We start from the raw sequence: 22,718 nt of genomic DNA, 5'->3' as shown, positions 1-22,718 counted from the left end.
CTGCACAGATACTGATTTGTGATGAAAAGCACGCTGAGGATTTTAGCAGTTTATCGGAGCTAAGCGGTAAATCACCATTCCGACATCTCAGCTGTATACAGTATGAGGCCATGTGTGCGAAATGTGTGTGTGTGTGCGCATGGAAATAACTCTCCAGTGCTGGCTGAAGCCACAGGACTCAGTACTGAACGCTTGACAGTTTGTGTTGTTTCAGTGTCCGGAGCCGCTTCCAACACACAGAACACAATGTGGTTTTTTTATGTGGATGTTGGCTGGGGTACACCCCGAGGTGCAGGTTTGGTGTAATTGCTCTCCGGCAGGTAGAAGGGGGATGCTGAGAGAAAACTGAGGGTGGAGAGTGTGGGGTCTTTATTTTTACGCCAGCCGTGTTATAAATCATGTGGGGGAAGTGGCCCTCAGCACTTGGGTTTATTCCATCAAAAAGCTGTTTGTACTGGATAAAGAGATTGTCATCCTTGCTCAGTGCCAGACACTAACTGATGCAGCTTACAGTTACCCAGCATTGGGAGTGCTTGGCCACACCTAGAAAAATCACTGTGCAGTTAGTGTTGACCCCACTTACACTGAACCTCCCTCCTTATAGCACAGTACATTTTAGGGAATGTTGTAGGACTGTCTGAGAGAAATTGCTTAAATATAGGGATCTGCTAAAGGATGAAGAAGATAGGTTTTCATTCATTGAACTATCTCTTGTTCATTAGTAGGGGCAGAGTGATGCAGGTGATTGGCAGATAGGCTGGTGTCGCAGTCAGTTTATTAGTAAATCAATGTGCATAACTTCAGCTATGGCCATAAGCTTTGGGTAGAGACCAAAAGACAACCAGCTGATCCATGACTCATAGTGTTACCATTCATGCAGCCAGGAATCATTGCTGCTTCCCAAACTGAATGATTGGTACTCTGGATTCACAGTCCAAGAAAAAAAAAATGCAGTTAGTGTCTCATAAAGTGATTCAAAAACAGTTAACCAATGTGACACAGTAAAGTTTTCTCTTACACTCAGGTACAAATTTATTTTTTCTATCGATCGCTCACAGTTTTTTTCCTAGGGCTGGCCAGGTGGATGTTTTGACTTGGGGTTTTTTTCAGGCAAAGTATCTGTTTGTTTCTTGAACTCTGCAGGCTCTTTTAGATATATTTCTGGTAAAGTCTCACCTGGCCTTCCTGCTCTTGAGTGTAACTAGTGGTTTGTAACCCCCCCCCCCCTTATTTCCATTCATGAATGCATCTCTCTCATCACTTTGATAATGTTATGTCGACTTCCTTAAGACTGTCCTTGACTTGACTTGGATCAGTAGCTCATTATTAGATGTTGAGATTTTCTTAAACAAGAACCAACAAAATAATCTTATGCTGTCTTCCGGAGCCGTTAGGACTGGCTGAGTTGGCCAGCACATTTCCTGTTTGTTTTTTTTAAAGAGTGTACCACATTGTTGATGTGGACACTTCTAAAGTTTTTGATTTCTTTCTTGTTAATGTCTTGGTCTTTGAGCCTAATGATGTTCTCCTTCACTTTCTTCAACATCTCTTTGGACTACGAAACAGCTACCAAATCCAGGTTTAACACTTGGAAATAAGTCCTGATCTTCTATCTGCTTAATTTGTCATGGAATATAATGAATACTGTATTTGGAACAGACCTCATTGACTGACCAACCATTCCTTGTCTGTCAATGGTCCAATTAATTGTGAGGCTCTAAAAATGGGGCACTGTGTATAAAGGTGTCTGTAATTCCTGAAAAGTTAATGCAATACTTTTAAACCCCTTAAATCAAAGCTGGAGTCCTCACTTCAGTCACATCTTGACTATTTGATTTGAAATTCACTGCGGCTGTGTACAGAGGCAAAACTATGCAAAGTACGTCACCGTCTAAATACAGCACTTTCATTTTACCTTTCTGTTCATTTGGACACGGACATCAACGCATTTACTTGAAACGAGTATATTTTCACTGTCACGGTGTTTGATTGGTCCTCAATTTGAATTATAGAAGTTTTTAAAAGGTCTTTAAAATTCTTAGGCGCCCTGTGTGAGTGAAATACGTGTCTGACAGCCAGGCAGCCATCAGGTGAGGCTACCACTGGTCACCGCAAGGATTATTTTGACACGGTGGGTTGCTGTTAGTTAATAGATACATGTAACGCACACACACACTCTAACCTCTTTCGCCCGCATACACAGGCAGCTTTGGTTTTGGGAATATGTGTATTCAGTGTCCAGGTGTTAAGGGAAAGTTCTTCGCAGTTAAGCTGATGACAGACATATGGCTATAACCACACATAGAAAGTATGTGTGCAGGAGTAGACTCAGTGATCCTCCATACCAGCATCCAGAGATGAAGCTGTGTCAGCTAAAGCCCCCATCAACAGTCTGATCCACCATCTCAGTGGGGGAGATGCTGTTCACTTTCACTCCTCTCTCTGATGTTTCCTTATCTGATCGGTCCACTCTGGGATGAATTGTAATCTGAAAGATCTTAACTCGCTGTTTGGAATTTTACTACGATCTAAATAATTTTTGCATGTGAGAAATAGGCCGTGTTAAATTTCACTATAAATGCCTCAGCACGAGTCCAAAACCCTTGGTCGCACTTGGTTTTTACCTACCCTCCATTACGTTTTTATGTTGAATTGCACTATTAAAAACTAGATGTGTAGAACCTGGATCGCTAATCAAGCTTCAAAAAAAGTATTTACAACAAAATATTCAGTTACAGAATTTTATTTAGATTGTTTATCCCTGTTTTTTTTATTATTATTATTACTATCTAGTTTCCCTGGCACCTCATGTTGAATACACCCTCACTTCTAAGCGCTGAGAGGATGTGACACACATTACGTATGTCTGTTTAGTCATGGATAATTAATAAAACAAAAGCATTTGTTTCAGTCTACACCCCTCTCCATCTGTCTTTTGAGGCCTTTAAATTCAGCCTGGTTTCACTATAAAACGTCTGATTGCTGATTTGTTTGGGATTATCGTCCTGTTCCATGATCCAATTTCAGCCAACCCTTCAGCTTTCAGACACATGGCCTATAGAGGAGTTCATGGTTGACTCAGTGACTCCAAGGTGCCCAGATCCTGTGGTTGCAAAACAAGCCTAAGTTATGACCCCTCCACCACCGTGCATGACAATTGGTATGAGGTGTTTGTGCTGATATGCTGTGTTTGTTTTCCCCCCCCCAATGTGGAGCTGTGCATTAAATTATATAAATGTCATATTTCATGAACTAACATGAGACTGGGCTGTCATACCACAGACCAGAAGTTATAGGTCTTAGCGGTTTATGTGGTTTCCAGGACTTTAAGGGTGTTCTGATTTTCTTTTTAAAATCCCCAGTGAGATGCTAAGAGCATATTTCATGGAAAACTTTACTGGAGATTCAGGATTTTCTATCATTCGATTGACTTGATTTGTTTGGGACTCCCAAGCAGTAGGCAGGTAGAATACAGCACACACATTTTTAATGTGAAGTGTCAGATGTAAAACACTGATGCTGGTGTCTCAGTGGCCACCAGCATGGTTTTAACAAACGCTCTTCTTGTGTTGCACAACGTGGCCGTTTCACAGCAAAAAACACTGGAGACACTAAGAGGAAAGCCGAGAGGGAACATGAGGGGAGGAGGGCAGGAGGAGAAAGAACTGCAACTGTCATCATAAACAAGAACCATCTGTCTCATTTGTGTAACTTGTTTTCTTTTAATATGAGAAGTATGCTGAAGAGATCTGGGAGTTTGAGAGAGGCCTGGGAGGGCTGGGCCCTGGGCTAAAGCCAGCCTTCTCCTGGGTTCTCTGAGCGAGTGGCATTAATATCCAGCCAACCTGCATAGTTAACCCTTTGCACGCTCACAACACAGACTGATGGAGAAAGACAGCAAACTTTTAACAGGCTTTAACCTTTAACGTGCGTAGGTAACTGAGTGGTAAATGGAGCTGTCTGAGGGAGGAAGTGTTGGAAAAGAAATGCATTGGGATGAATACATGAATATATTCCAAATTTAATTTGATAGAGCTCCCCAGAGATGCAAGACATTGTCCCTTTAGTATGCTGTTTAATCTTGCTAACACCGTGTCTGCAGAGAGCCAGAGCTAATTCAGAATTCCCAGGCTTGGTTCCATAACTAAGGAAACTTTGTTCACTATCCAGTTGATTTGATCCCACACAGCAGCCTCGGAACAAATCCTTACCTGATATTCTGTTATGTTTTTGACCATTTTTGACAAAAGCCATTTTTAATAATGCCTTTGAAATGACAAAATTTCACTTTCGCAGTAAATGAAAAGAACCAACTCAATAGTTGTAATTTTGGTATCTATAGTAGGGTGCAAGACTCTTGCACCCTACTATAGATACCAAAAGAAGTGAGGGTTGCAGCAACTCTCACTTCTTTATGTTTTGCACGGAAAATGGGAAATGAGTGCAGCAATTTTTTGAAACGTGGAAATACAGTATATATGAAAAAACAGAGTTTGTACAACTATAACAAGCGTGAAAGTCAATTTTTGGTGTGATCATCTTTATTCTTCAACACAGCCTTAACTCTCTTAGGCAAGCTTTCTTGTAATTTCTTTAAGTAGCCTTCAGGAATAGTTCTCCAGACTTTCTGAAGGACATTCAACGCTCTTCTTTGCTCTGCTGATGATCGCACACTGCTTCAGTAATGTTCAGGTCTGAGCTCTGGGGAGGCCAGTCCATGACTCATAGTGTTCTCTGTGTTTTTCTATCCAGGTATGCTTTTACTAAATTCGCATATTTAACAGAATTACCTTTATCAACGTGTAAAAGAAAGGCCTGAAGATAGGTAGATAGATTATTTTCAAAGAAAATATATATCTTGAAAAGTATCTGACATATGAAGCTACAATTTCACAGCAATCTTTATAAATTAATAAGCAGGAGGCTTGGTTGGGATTGACCCTGAAAGTAAAGAGAAGCAAGCCGCTCTCTGTCCTTTGATATGTCGGTGTGGCTCATGTCTCTTTCTTCCTTTCACTCTCTTTGTCTCATGTGTAAGATGGATAATTTAATTACAGTTTGGATTTTGGTATTTAAGTGAGCGGATAGCCCACATTGTCCTCATAATCCACAGCAAAAATAACAATGATAGTTTGATATTGTTTTCTTAAGTTTTACAAGTGCCTGTATCTACTAGAAGCAGTAGTGATAAATCATTAACATGTAATTACAAGGCCAAGCCCAAATGACTCTAATCTGTCCAAAATCAGAATACTGGGGCTGTGCGTGCCACTCAGACTCTCTCCACATAGATCAAAATCTGATAGTACATTTCAGAAAAAAACGTGGCTGGTACAGGAAAATTACTTTTTAATATAACTGGATATATGACCACTTTGACTGAGAGGTGTCCCAACACGTGGAGCTGTAGTTAGGCCTCGCCTCCATTGATTTGGGCCAGTTCACTTTGTGGTGAAATGCTGTGTGGTACAGCTTGTTCAAGAGAGCTGCACTTCACTTTTGGTGAGTAAAATTCTGGTATTTTAGTAGTTGTTGCTTAGCTGATAAGTGTCACTGTTCATTCTGCCCATAGAGTTTATGGCCTACTCACTAGGGACGGGAATTGATAAAAACCTAATGATTCAGATTTAGCGTGTTGGAGGTATTTCCCCTTGTGATCAGTGTTGGGGCCATTACTCAAAAAAAGTAATGTATTACACATATTACACAGAACACAACGGCTTTAACATCACTCTGGGTTCTTGGCTAGCTTAGCGTTAGCAGGCACAGAAGATGTGTCAGCAGCATAATGAGGTTGATTCTGTTGTGGACGCAGTTTGCACTTTACCATTGCGCTGTTGTCCTTTTGTGCAATAAAAAAAAATTGTAATGTCAATATCCAAGCTGCAGGATGCGCCACTATTTTTCTCCTCTGGCACACAAACTAGCGCAAGTGCAAGGGGAACTGATAAGCTGAAGGTCTGGAGAGACATGATGAGGATTTCAGTCATTCAGTGGATGAACGCATGTCTCATTGCATGTCTATGAAAGGTGTGTGTATTCGACAGTGAGTGCCTCATTTTGTTTGGGGAGGTTGGTTATGGCCTGTTAAATGTTTGTGTGGATGGTATGCTAGGTATTAGTCTAATATGTCAGCTATGGTTAGCGTAAACATTTATGTCTCAGTGCTCATAAATCCAGATTTGTTGCATTTTAATTCTGACAGACTCTCTAGTGTACACAGATTAAGTGGTAAAACCCCCACTGTCAGCCTCTTGTCTCTGCCACAACCGCAGCAAACCACAAGAAGCATTAACGTTCTCTGGCTGGCTCGTTGTACAGTACATGTCACTATCGCACACACACACACACACAAATATGGTTGCAGACTTTCGCAATCAGTGTGGCCACCACCACCTACCTCATGTGGGCCATCACAGTGGCTTAATGAAGGACAGATCCGAGAGTGGTTAGAGTTACGTTTTCCGCAGAGTGGAGCGCTGACTGGGACCAGTGTTAAGTCAACGATATTGGAGAAAAACGAGCAAGCAAGCCAGAGCTGGAAGGGTGCAGTTGGGTAGCATGATACTGATAGAAGGAGGAAAAAAAAGCATATGCCATGTGGTCTGCATTTCACTATAATCCCTGTTCTAGCCTGGTGTTCCTGCTTGTGCTCCTTCTTCAGCCCAAACCCAATCAGACGGGCTTTGAAATCTGAGCAGTTGCTCTGGTTCTTCCCAAAACTGCCTTCCCCACGCTGCAGGAAATACATCCTTGGTTGATGTAGCATAAGTGCTGATATATGGTGCATAAACTGTGTTTATAGGTGTCAGGGGTGCAGGAAAGCATCTCAGGGTGTACTGCTCACACACTCATACACACACGCATGCACACACACAAAATACTGCACAGTGCAAACTGTGGCCACATAATAATGCAGCTGAAAGACACGGGAAATGGGTGATTTTATTGAAATATGTGTATGTCTGTCAGCAGAGCTCTGTGTATGTGTGTTTGGAGTTGGTGGTGGAGACTCTTTTACTTTCCATCTTCTTGTCCATTATATCTGCCTCTCTCTCTCTCTCTCCCACACACACACACACACACACACACACACACACGTGTTTTATAACAAAAAGCGACAAAAGCCTTTTTTTGACACAGCATATATTCATTATTAACATACATTCATAGGCAGTATAGTCTTCAGTGTATAAGTCTTTACAGATCTACAGTATGTCTCTATGATGATAGTAAGTTATTATAGGAAAGCTTGGCTTTATGATGGTGGTACAAGATGACAGTAGAGTCCTGAAAGTGGCATGGGAAACTGTGTGTGTGTAGTGTGTGTGTGTGTGCGTGTTAGGAAAGGAACAGGGAACACTTGGTTATGTGATTTTGTGTTTGTTGCTGTAGGGCGAGGGCTCTATGTGCGCTTGGAGAGAAAGTGCTTCAGTCATCATGTGTGATGAACATGCTCGGCAACCCTCTGGCAGACCCCTTTCTTTGTATGTCTGAATGTGTATTTACATTATGTCTGTTTGGAAATGCATGGATGTCACTGTGTATTAACTTGAATGTGTGTTGTTTGCATTAAGCTGACTAGCATTTGGCAGATGGCAGCGTGCAGCAGAAGGTCAGAACCCGCATCGATTCCCAAACGAGCACACAGGGTGATGCTGAGGACATGCGCCAAAGCTGACGTAGAAAGTGTTTTTCATGGAAGCTTTCTGGTGTGTGTTTGTGGGTAGCAGCTGTGGGTGAATGCAGGTGTGAGTGTTTTGTTTGACCGATGCCCATCACCTGCCTTCTGAAAAAACAGGACACAGCTGACAGTGGCTTTCGTACGTCCGTCATCGTCCTCCTGTTGGTAGGAAGACACTGGATGAGTGAGTAGAGCAGCATCAGGGTGTTGCGGAGGGCAAAATAAGCGACTCAGAGGCAAATGAGCCTCAGCGCAGCCATGTACACTCAGAAAGCAATTCACAAAGTGTTCCTCTTTGTTGTTTGAGCCTGTCCTGTGACAGACTCGCAGTCTCCATTTTTGTCTCCAAGTGAGTCCCTGAAGCAGCAGCAGCAGCAGCAGCAGCAACAAGGGCTGACGGCCAACAACCCTCCTCCTTAACACAACCCCCAACCCCCCGAACTGCCTAGCCGTTTGTCTAGTTTGTCCATGATAATCTCCACTCGTCGGTTTGTCTGTAGTCCTTCTATAACTGCCCCTGTCAACCCCCTCAGCAAAACTCTCAACAAATAAGTTAAACATTACAAAAATAAGGATCAATGACAAACCAAATATGACCGTGAGGGAGCGAGTCAGGAACTGAAAGATGCTCTCTACTTGAGAAGAAACAAACAGACTGTAGCTTTATAGGAAATCCCATGCCTAATCTACTGATGTCCACTAAGGTGGCAAAAAAAATAAAGGATCGGATGACCTTTGACCTCTCAGGCAATCAGTCTGTGTCTGTTGAATAGCAGTAGGAGGCTGGGATGATTTAAGGATATGAAGGAACTAAACAAGTCGTCCCTACTCCCTCTTTCCTTTAGCCGATCAGGAGTACGGGGCATTTTTTTGTCTATCAGCAGTTCCCTCTGTGCCTCCACCTCCATCACCGGCACGTGTGAATCTCCACCATTTTACGGCACTGTTTGCATTTGACGTAACAGCACCAGTGGAACTTACAGCTGCACCTGTCCACCACCTCCACCTCCTGTGTCTGGAAGCCACGGCCGCAGCACATCAGCTCACAGCCGTCGATGGCCTTGGATGTTCGGTTACACTGGCGACCCACCGTGCCCAGCATCCCTGGTGTGCGTGGATCGTAATCGCAAAAATCTGGACTTGGTTCCAGGTAGACCAGGTCTTCATCCGTGTGAGGTTTGAACTGGGAATTGCGAGGAACTAGGATTTTGGTCGTGCCCACCTTCCGCTGCTCTACCTCGGTAGCGCCGTCAAACTTCTCCTTGATGATGTTGCCCACCTTGCGAAATGGTGGCATGGCTTTCCAGCAGGTCTTCACCTCACAGGAGCCTGAGACGCCGTGGCATTTGCACTCCACGCGCATGTGAGACAGGATGGCCTGCAAGGATTGCAAAGAACATTTGGTTTGCTGAAACAGCTTTAAAAGCAGCAGATCTGGATGCCAACATCTGTTTCTACAACACTGAATTTGCTCTCAGTAACACCTAAAACAAAAAAGGAGCTTTGACTCGTATTTCTATTAAATGACTTGATACCTGACTTTGCATTTGTCTCAAATAATTTGTGTTGTCCTTTAGTTTTCTCACATTTTTTTAGATCTCTCTTCAGTAACTTCATATTTAATTTGGACATATGTTGAATGACTGAAGACCAGACTTGATGTTTTTTTCAAAGAATGTAAAACTTGACTGTAAATTAATACAGTGCAACCCTACAAAAGGGCAAATTGAATTACTAGAGACTTGATTCAAGGGTTTATCTCTTATAATTTTGGGCTTAACTTTCTATTTGGTTATGGTCACTTGGCTTTTCTCGACTGGCTGGACTAGACTACTAACATCAACAACAACATTAAACTTGTCTTAAAGAACTTGTGACATGATTTGAGGACTGTGGGTTTGACTCTAGGCTGACTTGAGAATTGACATTGACTTGTCACATATGGTGTGACACTTGGACTTGTCTTGAATAACCAGCGACTTGATCACAACTTGGCTTAAGCCTGTTTTTAATGAATATAATCCTGACTAGTTTTTTTTAACTGAAGGACTAAAAACCTTTCAACTAAAAAAAATTGTGACTTGTCTTACATGTGTGTCCAGTTACACCTTGGACCTGTCACTACTGACTTAACACTCAATTTAAACTTATTCTCAAGAAGTTAAAACCTGACCTAGATGGACTTGTCTCAAAGGACTTAAGATTTGACTGTAATGGACATCAAACCCCTAAAACCCCTCAAAGGTAAAAACTACTTTTTATAATATCTTGATCCTTTGAATGACTGGAGACTTGACTTGGGAATGCGTCTCTTATAACTTGAGGCTTCTCATCTACTTGAGAGTTGACCTTGGATCTTCTGTAAATAAATTCAAGGTTTCAAGCTTCAAGCTTTTTTTGTTATCTTGAATGACTTGATTGTTTCAAATAATTTGAACATAAGCCACGGCTCTTTATCAACAGCAGTGGATTACCTTTCTGCCGGCCTCGTTGTTGTGCAGATTCATGAGAGCCCGACTGGAGGACTGGCCTTTACTCCTCTCCCTCACATCGACAAAGGACTGAGAGAAGGCCACTCCATATGCAATGTTATCGCTGCAGCCTGACCACTGGAACCCTAATAAAGGATATTAACACAGAGACAAGAAACGGTCATTGTAAGGCCTCCAGCTTTTAAATGTTGCACTGATACTATACCACAAGCTATTTTTCAGTCAGTTTTTATTCTCTATAAACTTATAATTTAATGTGGAAATGTGTGTGGGGTGGCTTTAAAATGTCATTATTAACAGTCTGACAGTTATGTCTGCTTGGAAAACAATTTTCATATTATATAGTCTTATTTCTGCATTAAACTGTACAGGATCAGTTGGCCCTTGTGTTTCCTTTTCTGAGTGTGTGTTTGTGTAAAAGAGTGAGAGAGACCTACCCTCTGGACTGACTCCATGTACATTGTGGTCACAACCACATTTTTCCAGCTCCCCGCTGCTGCAGGCCCTCGTGACCGCAAACGCCACACTGGCTGCTGAGATGGCATACACAAAGGCTGCTTCACGGGTGCCTAACACACAAGCATAAACACAAGCACACATAGTCACATTGTGTCATTATGCAAATGAAAAGAGCTTGGACTTCTGAATGATCAGATAAAGTGTATGTATTGTGTGTGTATACACACAAAAGTGTGTTAAAATCTAAAGAATTGGGCCCAGACATTAATACGCTGGAGCCAATATAAATGGAAACAAGCTCAAACATTTCACAGTATATAAAACATGATGAGTTATTTATGTTGCAGTTTTGTAAATGCAGAACAGATAAACCTGTTTTAGTATTATAGACCAGCTTTAGTGTTGTCTGCCGTTAAATGTCTTCTGGAATCGCTGCAGTGGATAATCTTACCTTGCGTGACCACTTTCCCAAACACAGGCATCGACTCCAGAGTGGAGCAGTTCCATCGACGGTTGCGAAACTGAAACTGACACTCATCTATAGCCAGCTGGGCTCCACGACGCACCGCATCCATCACCTCCACGCTGCGCTTACAGATCTGAACCTGTAGTGGACACACAGGAGCATGTGTGTATGAAAACAAAGGCACATGCGCATGTGTGTTTTACCCACATTCTGTTGCGATATTTAAATTTTTTTATCGTTGCCCAACATTATACCGGTATTACCTTTACGGTAATACCGGTATAATGGTATGATATGGCCCAGCCCTACTTCCATCTTTTAAATATGGTCTGTTGTTACTACCTGTTTAGGCACTTCATGATGCTTATATGCTCAAACTCTCAGTATTAGCATAATACATTATAACACCTATGCTGCATGCACTCTAATAATTTAGGTTGTTGGTATGCTTGTAGTTATGTAATACCTGTATTCTGTCAGAAACTAAAATACAAGACAAATTAGATTTGACCTGATGGAGGGGCCTCATGACAAGTAAGAGGATCATCAGAATTACATTCCATTGTAAATTTTCCTGAAGGGCAAATTTCATTGTAACCAATCCAAAACTTGTCAAGAAAATTTCACCCCAAACCACAAATGTCAACTTTGAGGTGGCGCCAGAGGAAAAGTCAGGGAATCAGCAAAGTCATGTCTGGGACCTGGGAATGTCTGTAGAAAATTATGTCCCAATATATCCAGTAGATGTGGAGATATTTCCCTGGATAATGGAACGTTTGGGATTGCTGGTGGCACTACAGGAAATGTCTGGGGATTACCTAAGTCAATAGGAGTCATCCTTTGGGGAATGTCAGTGTAAAAATCAGTGGCAATGTTGCATTGCCACTGATTTTTACACTGACATTCCCCAAAGGGGAAGTACTTAGTGAGACATATCAACATGCTAACTTTACTACCTCTAAGTTCCATGAGCCTATGAGTTCCAACTATCATGGCAAAATTTTGTCCATATTGTTACCCATATGGCGATCGTGGCTCAAGAGTTGGGAGTTCGCCTTGTAATCGGAAGGTTACCGGTTTGAGCCCCGGCTCGGACAGTCTCGGTCGTTGTGTCCTTGGGCAAGACACTTCACCCGTTGCCTACTGGTGGTGGTCAGAGGGCCCGGTGGCGCCAGTGTCCGGCAGCCTCGCCTCTGTCAGTGTGCCCCAGGGTGGCTGTGGCTACAACATAGCTTGCCATCACCAGTGTGTGAATGTGTGCGTGAATGGGTGAATAACTGGATATGTAAAGCGCTTTGGGGTCCTTAGGGACCAGAAAGGCGCTATATAAATACAGGCCATTTTACCATATGGTTTTCTTTAACATATGTAAACTTCTATACTCTATATGTAGTTTTGTAAATGTATTCAGTTTTGTTTTAGATGACCTCTTGGATTTAATTTTGGAAATGGACCCTTTATGTTGTTGGTGAGGCAGGATAGACCACAGGTAACCGCTCAGTGTGCATGTCTGTGGGTTCAACTCAGGTTGTAATTTTCCAAGTTGAGGATTACAGTTTCCAAGCTTGGAGTGTCCAAGACTCACTACACCGAACGTAAACAATCAAGATAGCTTACCACGAGAAACTTTTTTTTTCATGGCAGGCAGTGCATACAAATCAGCAAAGCTTAACTGGATATGGAACAGAGGAGGGCACAACAACAGCTACAAGTGGCTGGAACAAATAATATCACCACATATCAGTTTAAATATCTGACAAAGCAGTCAACCAAATGCCATAGATGTTGCTAACAATGTTATAATGTAGCCTAGACGCCTTTGATTCATTCTGTAGATGCTACCATATCGAGTAACACGGTAGCCCTAGCTTGTTGTTGTTGGTGATGGGCTATATGGTGTTGATGTGCAAGGCCCTGGTTTCTGAATCTTCCAAGGACTCATCTATGAACTCTCGTTCTGCTAACATCTGACATCAAAAAACCAACGAGCTAACAATCCTCAAACAAAACCACTTTCTAATTTTTTTACACTCAAATTCTTTGGAATGTAGAACTTTTCAAGAATTAACAGCTTGGTTTTACTAGTCTGCACTATCAAACCTTAAAAATGACTGATAGCAGTAGTTTATAAATTCTTTTTCATGATTAAGGAGTTATATGCTTGTTAAAATCATCTCAGCTGCAACCCTCAGTGATGCAAGTTGAAATTCCTCTGGAGGTCCTTCCATGGACATTTCAGGCTGGGTCCAAAAATGATTCAGTCCCTAAAAATGATTCAATCCATGTTAAAATGGCCAACTTTACAGCCTTAGGAAGCCATGCTTGTAGGCTGGTGCAATAAATATGTTTGCCCTGTATGGATAGTATTGCTCTTTAAATATATCCATACTGATATTGGAGTTTCGAGTGTGGACTGATAGACACTGATGGACAGGTCAACTTGGCTGAATATAACTTTTTATAGTGAAAAACAAACAAGTTTTTAAACCTTTCGAACGACTCCTACAAACATTTTATTTAAATCAAAAAAGACCACTGCCACGACTCTGGTGCAAAGAAAAGCCTCTACAGCAGGGGTCTCAAACTCCAGTCCTCGAGGGCCGCTGTCCTGCAACTTTTCCATGTGTCCCTGTTGCAACACACCTAGTAGGTCATTAGCAAGAGTATAGAACTTGAATGCATGCTGAGTTGGCAATTCAGCCATTTGATTCATGTTACAGCAGCTCATGAGTGAATGAACATGGTGCAATAAAAGTATTTTAGAAGTATATGTTTCCAAATACATATATTTACTTAAATTTACTTGAGTAGGTAGGGTTAGGGGTTGCCACCTCAGCATGCAGTCAAGTTCTCTACTCTTGCTAATGACCTACTAATTGTATTCAGGTGTGTTGCACCAGGGACACATGGAAAAGTTGCATGACACCGGCCCTCGAGGACTGGAGTTTGAGACTCCTGCTCTACAGGATCTTGATAAGCCCCCCCACTGAAGTGCATTTGTAACTTCATAACTGACTTAGTAACTTATTACTACAAAGACAGTAACTTGAGTGGAGTACCTGTCTCTGGATCAGGCCTCGTAACCTCTCGCACGTCTCCTCGTCCCTGATGCTCCCCACTGATGACAGCTTGGCGAGGTACCTAGTGGAAAAAACAACAAGGCTTCTTTAGTGAGCTAAACAAGCAATATTTCATTTTACAAATACACATTGATGAAGGAGACACAGTAAATGGCCTCAGGGTGGATTTGAACAGTCCTCTGCATTAAACTTTATGGTATATGGGTTGCTTGCTAAACCGGCTCCTGCCCCCCCTTCCCCCCCCTCCTAGATCATCATTCAGTGCAAATATGATACACATAGAAATTAGTGAGTCTTGAACAAACATTTACTTGGAGCCTACAGGAGGACGCTGGTGAAGTAAGAAGAGTAAGGAGAGTCAGCCGTATGATGCAAGCAGCAACTCGAGTATCCAGCCTGAACTAACTTGCAGACTTTCTCGAGCCATGCTCATCATTAATCATTCTTACAGTTGGGAAGCAGAGCTGCAAAAAGCTCCTGTGCCTTTGTGGGAATGTTTTGGATGAACATCTAACTGTGAGGACGCTGAGAGGAGGGAAAGTGGCTTATCACACAAACACACCACCTCCAGGCCAGACAGGTCAGGGAGATATACTACACACACACACACACACACACACACACACACACACACACACACACACACACACAGTCTAAGATATGTGAGAAAATGGCATCAGTCTGGATGCCCTGACCCTACCACTTCCACCTCAGCCTCATATCTCAAGTCATAGCTTCACTTTACAGAAATAGGCTGTCTCATAACCACCCGAGCTGTGTACTGTCTGCACCCCTCAGTGTCCCAAGACGTCATATACATGTACATGTTGAGTCTAAAATGTTTTGTTTTTCTAAAACAAACAGATGTGATCCTTAGTTGTTTTCATTTTCCCAAAAAAGGGGAAAAAACCCAAAACAGGTTAGAAATTGGTATCTAATCATGATTAATTTTATTTTGGTAAATTATTTAGGGAAAATGTGAAGGCTGAATTTAACGTATTACACTTACTTTTGTGAAATACAGCAAAACGGCAATTTTACAACAAGATTTTGCCAAAATAAAGACAGAAGAAAATAATAAATAAAGAATAATGTTTTATAAACAATGATAATGACACTAACACTTTTTCCCGAGTTCATATTTTATCTCTAATTTCAAGACACTTATGAATATCATTTTCATACAGTGTAGTGTCAGTGAATAAACTGGTGTATAAAAATATTTGAAATAATAGTTGTATTCCATATGTACTTTTTGTTTGCTTTTTATTCTAATTTTTGCATCTTGCTGGAAGATGAATTCCAGCCTCATATCTGTGAGTAAATCTCTTGCAGAGGATGATTCAGGAGGTGTTAATCAGCAGTCACACAAGCCTACAGACCAGTTGGCAACCACCTTCACTAGGGAAAAGTGAGTATTCTCCGACTGGTTGTGATTGGTTTCTGGAGGTTGCTGCCAGTCACTGTATAATTGATTGCTAAAGTTTCAGACACAGGTCTAAAAACTGGTCCTCAAAAAAACTGTTATTAATGCATCAAAAAGCTTTGCTAGGACATGGAGGGATGCCAAACCGAGTTCTTTAGCAGGCGAAATCAAAAGAAAGATAACCTTTATTAGTCCCACACGTGGGAAAGCATTGATCTCTCAGTTCTCAGGAAACATTGGATTGTGATATCCCAGTGTTCTGTGTGGCTTCACAGCATCAGTATATATAGTAGTATATGTATTAACTAACTCAAAACGCTCAAAAGCTGGCATACACTTTCAAATGTGATATCATATCTAGATTTTGAAGTGAACACCCTGTTTTATCAGGCATCTTTCCACAGACCTGTGCTGGATTCTCAATCACATTTTGAAAGAAACACATGCACATTTGTTAAATGTAATTTATTTTCTTGCCAGTTTTGGGGCAAAAAAATGACCTTGAAAACTGAGGTTTTCAAGGTTTAATATAGTTAATGTTTGAAAGCATCTATTGTAACTTTTGGTCATTTCCAAAAGTTAGTAAAAAGGAGTCTAAATCTGAGATTTTAAAAAAAGAAAGCTTAGAAGCCAAAAAGTTGAAATAATGGGCTGTGAATAAGGCTTCAACCACCTGTCGGTCTCACTGTAAGGTATTTCTGAAGGGAGAAAATGAGAAAAAAAATGAGCACTGCATATAGTTATATAGTCGTATAGCAACATATTTTTTTTTAGGAGACATGGCTGATTTTACTATGTAAGAAAGAATTCAGTAAATGGGCACTGGTCAGAGTTTGAATACCAAAATGTCCCTTAATAAAGGCAAATTCCAACAGAATTAACTTTTAGACTATTATTCTGTACAAGTAGACGTGTATTTCCTTCAGGTTCCCCGAGCTTCTTTTATGAGTCTTGGGTTATGAGTTCCCAGACCACACATACCTCTGTAAAGCCCTGCTTGCCCATCTCAATCAAGCCATGGCGCACAACCAGACTGCAAAGAATTCTTCTGTAAGATTACAGACCAAACTTTAATATAACACAAAGCCAGGTGAAGTTCTTTACACTGGCTAAGGCTATAGATCGTTTAATAAAGACTTTATGTTCTCTGGTAATGGTTGGCTCGTAGCCACTGCTCAACTCTTTTAACCTCTTAACATCCACCAGATCACTGGAGACCTTACTAAGATTAGTTTTCTTTAAGTCATTGGCTAAATAAGAAAAAATCTGAAATCGTATGCATTCCTTTTGGCATTACAGCTTCCCTGTTTGGGTGTACTGACAAGCGTTCTATAAAAAGGGGTGGATGCTAACGTTACCAAAACCCTAGCCCTGACCCTAGATGGGACACAATGACCTGGCAGATGTAACAAGTGGTAATGAGCAGTATTACGATGCCGTCCTTCTTGAGGTCAAACAGCTCCTCCTCCCCCTTCACCCCCTTCATCGCCACCTCTCAACAGCTCAGATAATGTCTTCCTCTCTCTTCCTCTCTGTCTGTTCGATGAACTTTTTCTCTTTCCATCCAGACAGTGTCTGGATTAAACACTCATCACTGTGATAACCCTACTCTCTGCCACTCTGCCACCTCTTAGCCGCATCTGCTCACATCCTCCCAAACGACTGACATCATGCCCTCAGAAAGTTAAAGCACCTCCACGCTGACCTTCAGCAGAGGGTCTGTACTGTTGTCAGGTCGTGGACAACCAGCATTGTGGCTGAAGTTAGCACTGATCAGCACTTCTGTGTTAACAATGGAATATATAAAAATTTGAAATGGCTAACTCTATGAAATGTATCACATTTTAGTGTATTGCAGAAGTAACATGCTCTGATAAATAGTGACTTGCATGTTGGCTTGGACAACATGTAGCATTAAGCAACTACGGAGCCACAGAAGGTTTGAGCTGGAAAGAGAAAGTGTGAATATTCATTTGTTGAGTCAGAAAAAGTGTGGGCAATGCGGAAGTGCTGTAAACTTGCATTCTTCCTAATGACTAGCAAGTGGGAGATTTCTCTTATTGCAAACACAAGTCATGCATGAAAGTCTTTATGAAAATGACCCCCCTTCCTTCACAATTTATCACCTCATTCATTTTCAAATGTGTTCAGGGCTTCAGTAGCTACTTTCAAGTACTCTTTACAGGTTTGTTTGTTGTATTGTGATTTAATTTAGAGTAGACTAGATGATAAAGCAAGATGCTTCAAAAGACCTGAAGACTTCAAAATGAATGTTGTGTTAATCATTTAACAATATACCATCATTTTATAAAATATTTGTCTTTTTGAAGCCAAACTGAATCCATGTAAAACCCTGAACTTAAACCTTTAACAAATGACACTAAAACCTGACATTTGCAGACCTCATTATTTAGTGACATCATCATTAAACAACATGAGAGTGTGAAGGATGAGATCATGAACAGCAATCAGTAAAATAGGTAATCAGAGGAGACATTATGTATGCATTTCACTGAAATGTTTATCTGTGATGTGCTAAGATGTAATTTGGTGGCAAGAGGACTCGGATGTTTTTTGTATTGTACACAATATGGAATATAAATGGCTTACTGTTTGGACAAGATACATATTTATCATTATTATTAGAACATATTGGCTCAAAGTAAATTCCCAGCATATGTGGATTTGCACAACTCCAATCTGAACGACCTCCAACCTCCAACCTTTCTAATCAAGGCGCGTAAGTCAAAACACCTGTGTGCACACGCAGTGCCAAATCATATTTTATAAGTCACTCAGAGGTTTAAGTTTGTAAAAGGAAAATATCTACAAACTAAAGCTACCAGAGTATTTTTTAATCAGAAAAAAAGAGTACAAGGTATTTTACAAGACAGAGTAGAATTAAATCCAATACATTCAAAGAAATGTACACAGTAGCGCATATTTAAACAATAGCGTTGAAGACAAAGACACAAAGTCAGCAAATCGTATCACTAATCTGAGCCATGCGTGGTCCACCTGGGTCTTAGATCTGACGTCAATAAAGCTGAACAGTGTTTGAGATCTTGAGCAATGCTGACAATGTGGAGCTGCTTTGGTAATCATGTGTTCAGAGGGATTCATGCGCTTTCTGCGACCACTTTATGAAACACCGCTGCTGTAAGTAATACAAGCAACTCCAACCACAAGCGCTGGTGTCATACTATTAACTCACCATGCAACAAGTCACACTCCTGATTAGCTGTACTAAAATGTGCAAGTGTGTATTTTATTGATTATAAATCTAACTTCTGATTCCTCTTTGAAAGGTTAATGCTGTTGCAGAAACTGGGAAAGAACAGAAGTCCCCATTGAGCAAAAAGTGGCTGAAAAGACATGAAACACGACTTTGCCAGTTGTTTGAATAATGTTGAGATTTGGTTAAAAAGTGAAAGGTGCAAACATGACAGTTTTCCTTCTTTAATTTTTTAGAGACAACAGTGCGAACCACGGCGCCCGCGTGTGAGAACAATAACTTTGGATTTGCCCGAAGCCTGTAAAAATAAGGTCACCCTTCCTAGTCCAGCTAGGAAACTAGCAAACTAAGTGCACCCTTTGTCACGATCCTGGGTCCTTTTGACCCAGCGTTTTGTGTTTTCTACCAGTGTCATTTTGGTTCTGTTCTTCCTCCGGTTTAGTGTTGTTCTGTTCTGCCGTCTACCCCTGTGTTAAGTCCGCGTTGCTAGTCTGTGTCTTTGTGTGTATGTGTTTCCTGTTTTATTGTGACGGTCTGTGTCTTATCTCAGTGTGTTCAGTTTACTCTTCCCCTGTCTCGTCAGGTCTGATTACTCCCAGCTGTGCCCTCCTTTTGTGTCTCATTCCCTCGTTATCCTTCTGTGTATTTAAACCTCGTGTCTGCCTCTGTTAGTTGCTGTTTCGTCTGTGTTATTCCCCTCCATTTTCCTGCGTATTCTGGCCGCATTATTCTCCCTGCATCTCCGTTTCATGTTTCAAGGTTTCAGGTTTGTTTTTTGCTTAGCTTTTCCCAGTTTAGTTCATTCTTAGGTTTTGGGTTTTCGCCCACCTCTTCTCCGTTTGTGTCATCCTTTGGTTATTAAAGCTCGCTCACCACTTAAGCAGTCTGCATCTTGGGTCCTTCTCTACACTCCACACGTCTGCCACATCGGACGTGACACCCTTACTGCTTCTGTAGGAAGTAAGAGGGTAAGTAGCAGCCAGGTGCTTTTTGCAGTTTCCTCCCAGGAGTGGATGTCGCCCCAAGGTCAGACTGTGCAATGTTCATAGAAATTACAGAAAAAACCCAAACAGACCAGAAAATCTACAACAGAATGACTGAAAAAGAAAAGAATGTGTTGCAAAACCCAGTTGAAGTGTGGACATCAGCCTGACTGAGATGCTGTGGTGGGATCTTATGAGAGCTGTGCGTGAATATGTCAGCAAACCTCAATGAACTGAAGCACCCCTCTAAAGAAGAGTGAGCCAAAATCCCTCCACAATGATCGGAGACTGATAAAGTCAGAAAATGATGACTTCAAGTTATTGCTGCTAAAGGTGGCTCTTTGTGCAAATTCTTCAAATTTAGCCTGGAAATGTTTTGTTCAGGTAAAGCCGCACTGTTTCAAGGGAACCCTGGGCCTCACGGTCGACCCTCTAGCTCTCTGTGAGCTACATCCTCTGATCATTTTCAACAGGTCCTGCCCCCCATCTCCCTCCCTCCATCTGAACTGGATCGAGTCCACTTCAGCTCTTCCCTCTGATTTGCTCGATTGCAGCTGCACGGCTCTCATCAAAGACATGTGGGGCTTTTGATCTGTCTTTGTTTTTTAGCATAGTGTTGGGCATGGTCCTACGTTTGGGTCAAGGCATCCAGCTGGGAGACCGTCAGTCAGCACGAAATAATCCCCCAAAACAAAAAAAGGCCCAAAATGGCAAAACGACTGACAGCAGCACCCACACAAAAAGACAGAAGCAGCTGGATGGCATCGCTCTGGCCTGACATTCACCTTGGAAACATTTAATAAACAATGGATAAGTTGTTATTCAGGTAATTTTATAGATGTGTGTGTGTGTGTGCGTGGGAAAGCTAGTTGAAGGCCTTGGGTGTGAGTGTGTGAGTCCTCTCCCACTTTATCTGTTCATTTTGCAGTGTATACACTTCACTTCCCAGAGATGAGGTTAACAAAACACCTCTACAGAGGAGTCAACCCGTAGAAGGACAGAACACCACACACACAGACACACACACCATCATCCTGGTTTCTCCCCTTCTTCTCCCTCTGTCTCTTGGGTCTCTGGTGCTTGCGTGCCTAAATCCCAGAAGCCTAAGCCCAGTGGAGCCAATGGTGCTGTGAAGGCTGCGACGTGTAATGCAACACAAACACACAGCGGCCTGTGAACGCACCATGCTTCAGGTGGAATGCTCCATACCCTCCACCCCACACTCATGAGAGGCTGAAACGGAAAATAACAGATAAATATAAACAGAGCACCGCCATAACTGCAGGTTTATTGCAGCTACATAAAAAAGAAATGAATACCATTCAAAAACTCTATTTGTATTTCTTTAACAATATGAGCCCTATGTCACCATCAGAGACGGGCAGTAACACGTTACTGTAATCCCATTACTTTTTTCAAGTAATGAGTAAAGTAAGGGATTACCTATTGCAAAAAAGTAATTACATTACTGTTACTTTCCTTAAGCACGCTGTGTTACTGTGTTACTAAACCGTCGTGATTTTGTTTGTGAGAGTGTCTCATGACAATGGCGTACGAGCGTGCGACGCCTGTGGCAGCAACAGATGTGTGCAGATCAACAATGGATAATATGGAGTGCAGGAGAGAGTATGTCCATGCAGCACTTAAAGCGTGGACGTACTTACAATACTTTAAGTTTTAGTCCGTAAAAAGTGACAAAAACATTAGCGTCCGCTGTGCACTCTGCGTGGGAAGAAAACTTTTTTCTACAGTGAAAAATTAAACTTCAAATCTGAGCTAGCACCGAGCACGCTGCCACGGGAATGTCACTTTCACAGAGAAACCCCTCAGTTTAACTAAGTTAAAAGTAACTTAGTAATAAGTAACTAATTACTTTTGAAAATAAGTAATCAGTAAGGTAATGGGATTACTTTTTTGGAGAAGTAATCAGTAATAAGTAACTAATTATTTTTTTCAAGTAACTTGAACAACACTGGTGGCCATTAATAAAGCTTTTTCATATAACTCATTTATAAAATGATAACATTTTGTCAGTTGTAATAAAGTATTCTAAGCTCAAATATAATATCTGGTCATTCAAACACCCACGGCGCTCCTGGTTTGAAGCTGTAAAAAGTCTGTGATTTGAGATGTTGCACTAAAACCAGACAGAGTGATTTCTGAGACTGAGTCAGTCCTGCAGACCGTCACGTGTGCTTTTATTTCGCCTAGGTTCAACTTTTTTAATGTTCTCAGTGACGTCTTTAACCTCTAACCCATGTAGGTTCAGGGGTAGAGACTGAGTTCAGTTAATGTTCATCTTTTTTGGCAGAATACTGTTTGCAACACCCACAAACTGAAAAGCCAAACTTAATTGTTTGGCTCAGATGTGAGACAGATATATTTTGTACCAAAACTACCATCACGCTTTCAAGGGCACACACACACACACCCTACACGAATGCCACCAGGGAGTACCCGAGTGCAAACCAGGATATGTTGGTATGTATGAACAATCTTTGTTGGTACAGACTGTAGTGGCTATATGAGATATCAGTAAAACTGAGACGTAACTACAGACAAATGATCAGAATCAGCAAGTACCTCGAAGAGAACCAGCTGAGGTAAAGTAAGTGCAAATGCACAGATGAGAGCTGTTATTTAGACTTTCTCTCTTCTTTGCTCTCTTCTTGTATCAAATATATAGATTAGAAAGACAGAGAGGGGAATGTAGGATGACCAGTTAACCTAACACCGCTGACTGTAAGTCTTTGGACTGCAGGAAGAAGCCAGAGTACCTGGAGAGAACACACAGAAACAACCCTGCTCAATGCTAGATTTGACCTCTCTCCTTTCAAAAGTCTCTCTTTCCACCACAAAAATAAAAAGAGGGCCAAAAGGAAGAGAACCTGCA

At 41.5% G+C, this 22,718-nt stretch overlaps 1 protein-coding gene across 1 annotated transcript in view; it reads right to left on the bottom strand.

Moving 5' to 3' along the window:
- Positions 1-6,343: 6,343 nt before the first annotated feature.
- wnt4 (wingless-type MMTV integration site family, member 4) overlaps positions 6,344-22,718 on the bottom strand; it is a 28,597-nt gene continuing 12,222 nt past the window's right edge. The window contains exons 2-6 of the mRNA XM_003442618.5: positions 14,161-14,242; positions 11,087-11,240; positions 10,614-10,745; positions 10,159-10,301; positions 6,344-9,062 (exon numbers count right to left, since the gene is read on the bottom strand). Coding sequence (XP_003442666.1) covers positions 8,592-9,062; positions 10,159-10,301; positions 10,614-10,745; positions 11,087-11,240; positions 14,161-14,242 — 982 coding nt within the window. The 3' untranslated portion in view covers positions 6,344-8,591. The remainder of the gene's footprint in view (positions 9,063-10,158; positions 10,302-10,613; positions 10,746-11,086; positions 11,241-14,160; positions 14,243-22,718) is intronic.

This window comes from Oreochromis niloticus, linkage group LG5 (assembly GCF_001858045.2).
Source record: "Oreochromis niloticus isolate F11D_XX linkage group LG5, O_niloticus_UMD_NMBU, whole genome shotgun sequence".
Lineage (NCBI taxonomy): Eukaryota > Metazoa > Chordata > Actinopteri > Cichliformes > Cichlidae > Oreochromis > Oreochromis niloticus.
Note: the sequence above shows the minus strand (reverse complement) of the source record. Positions and strands in the feature narration are given on the sequence as shown.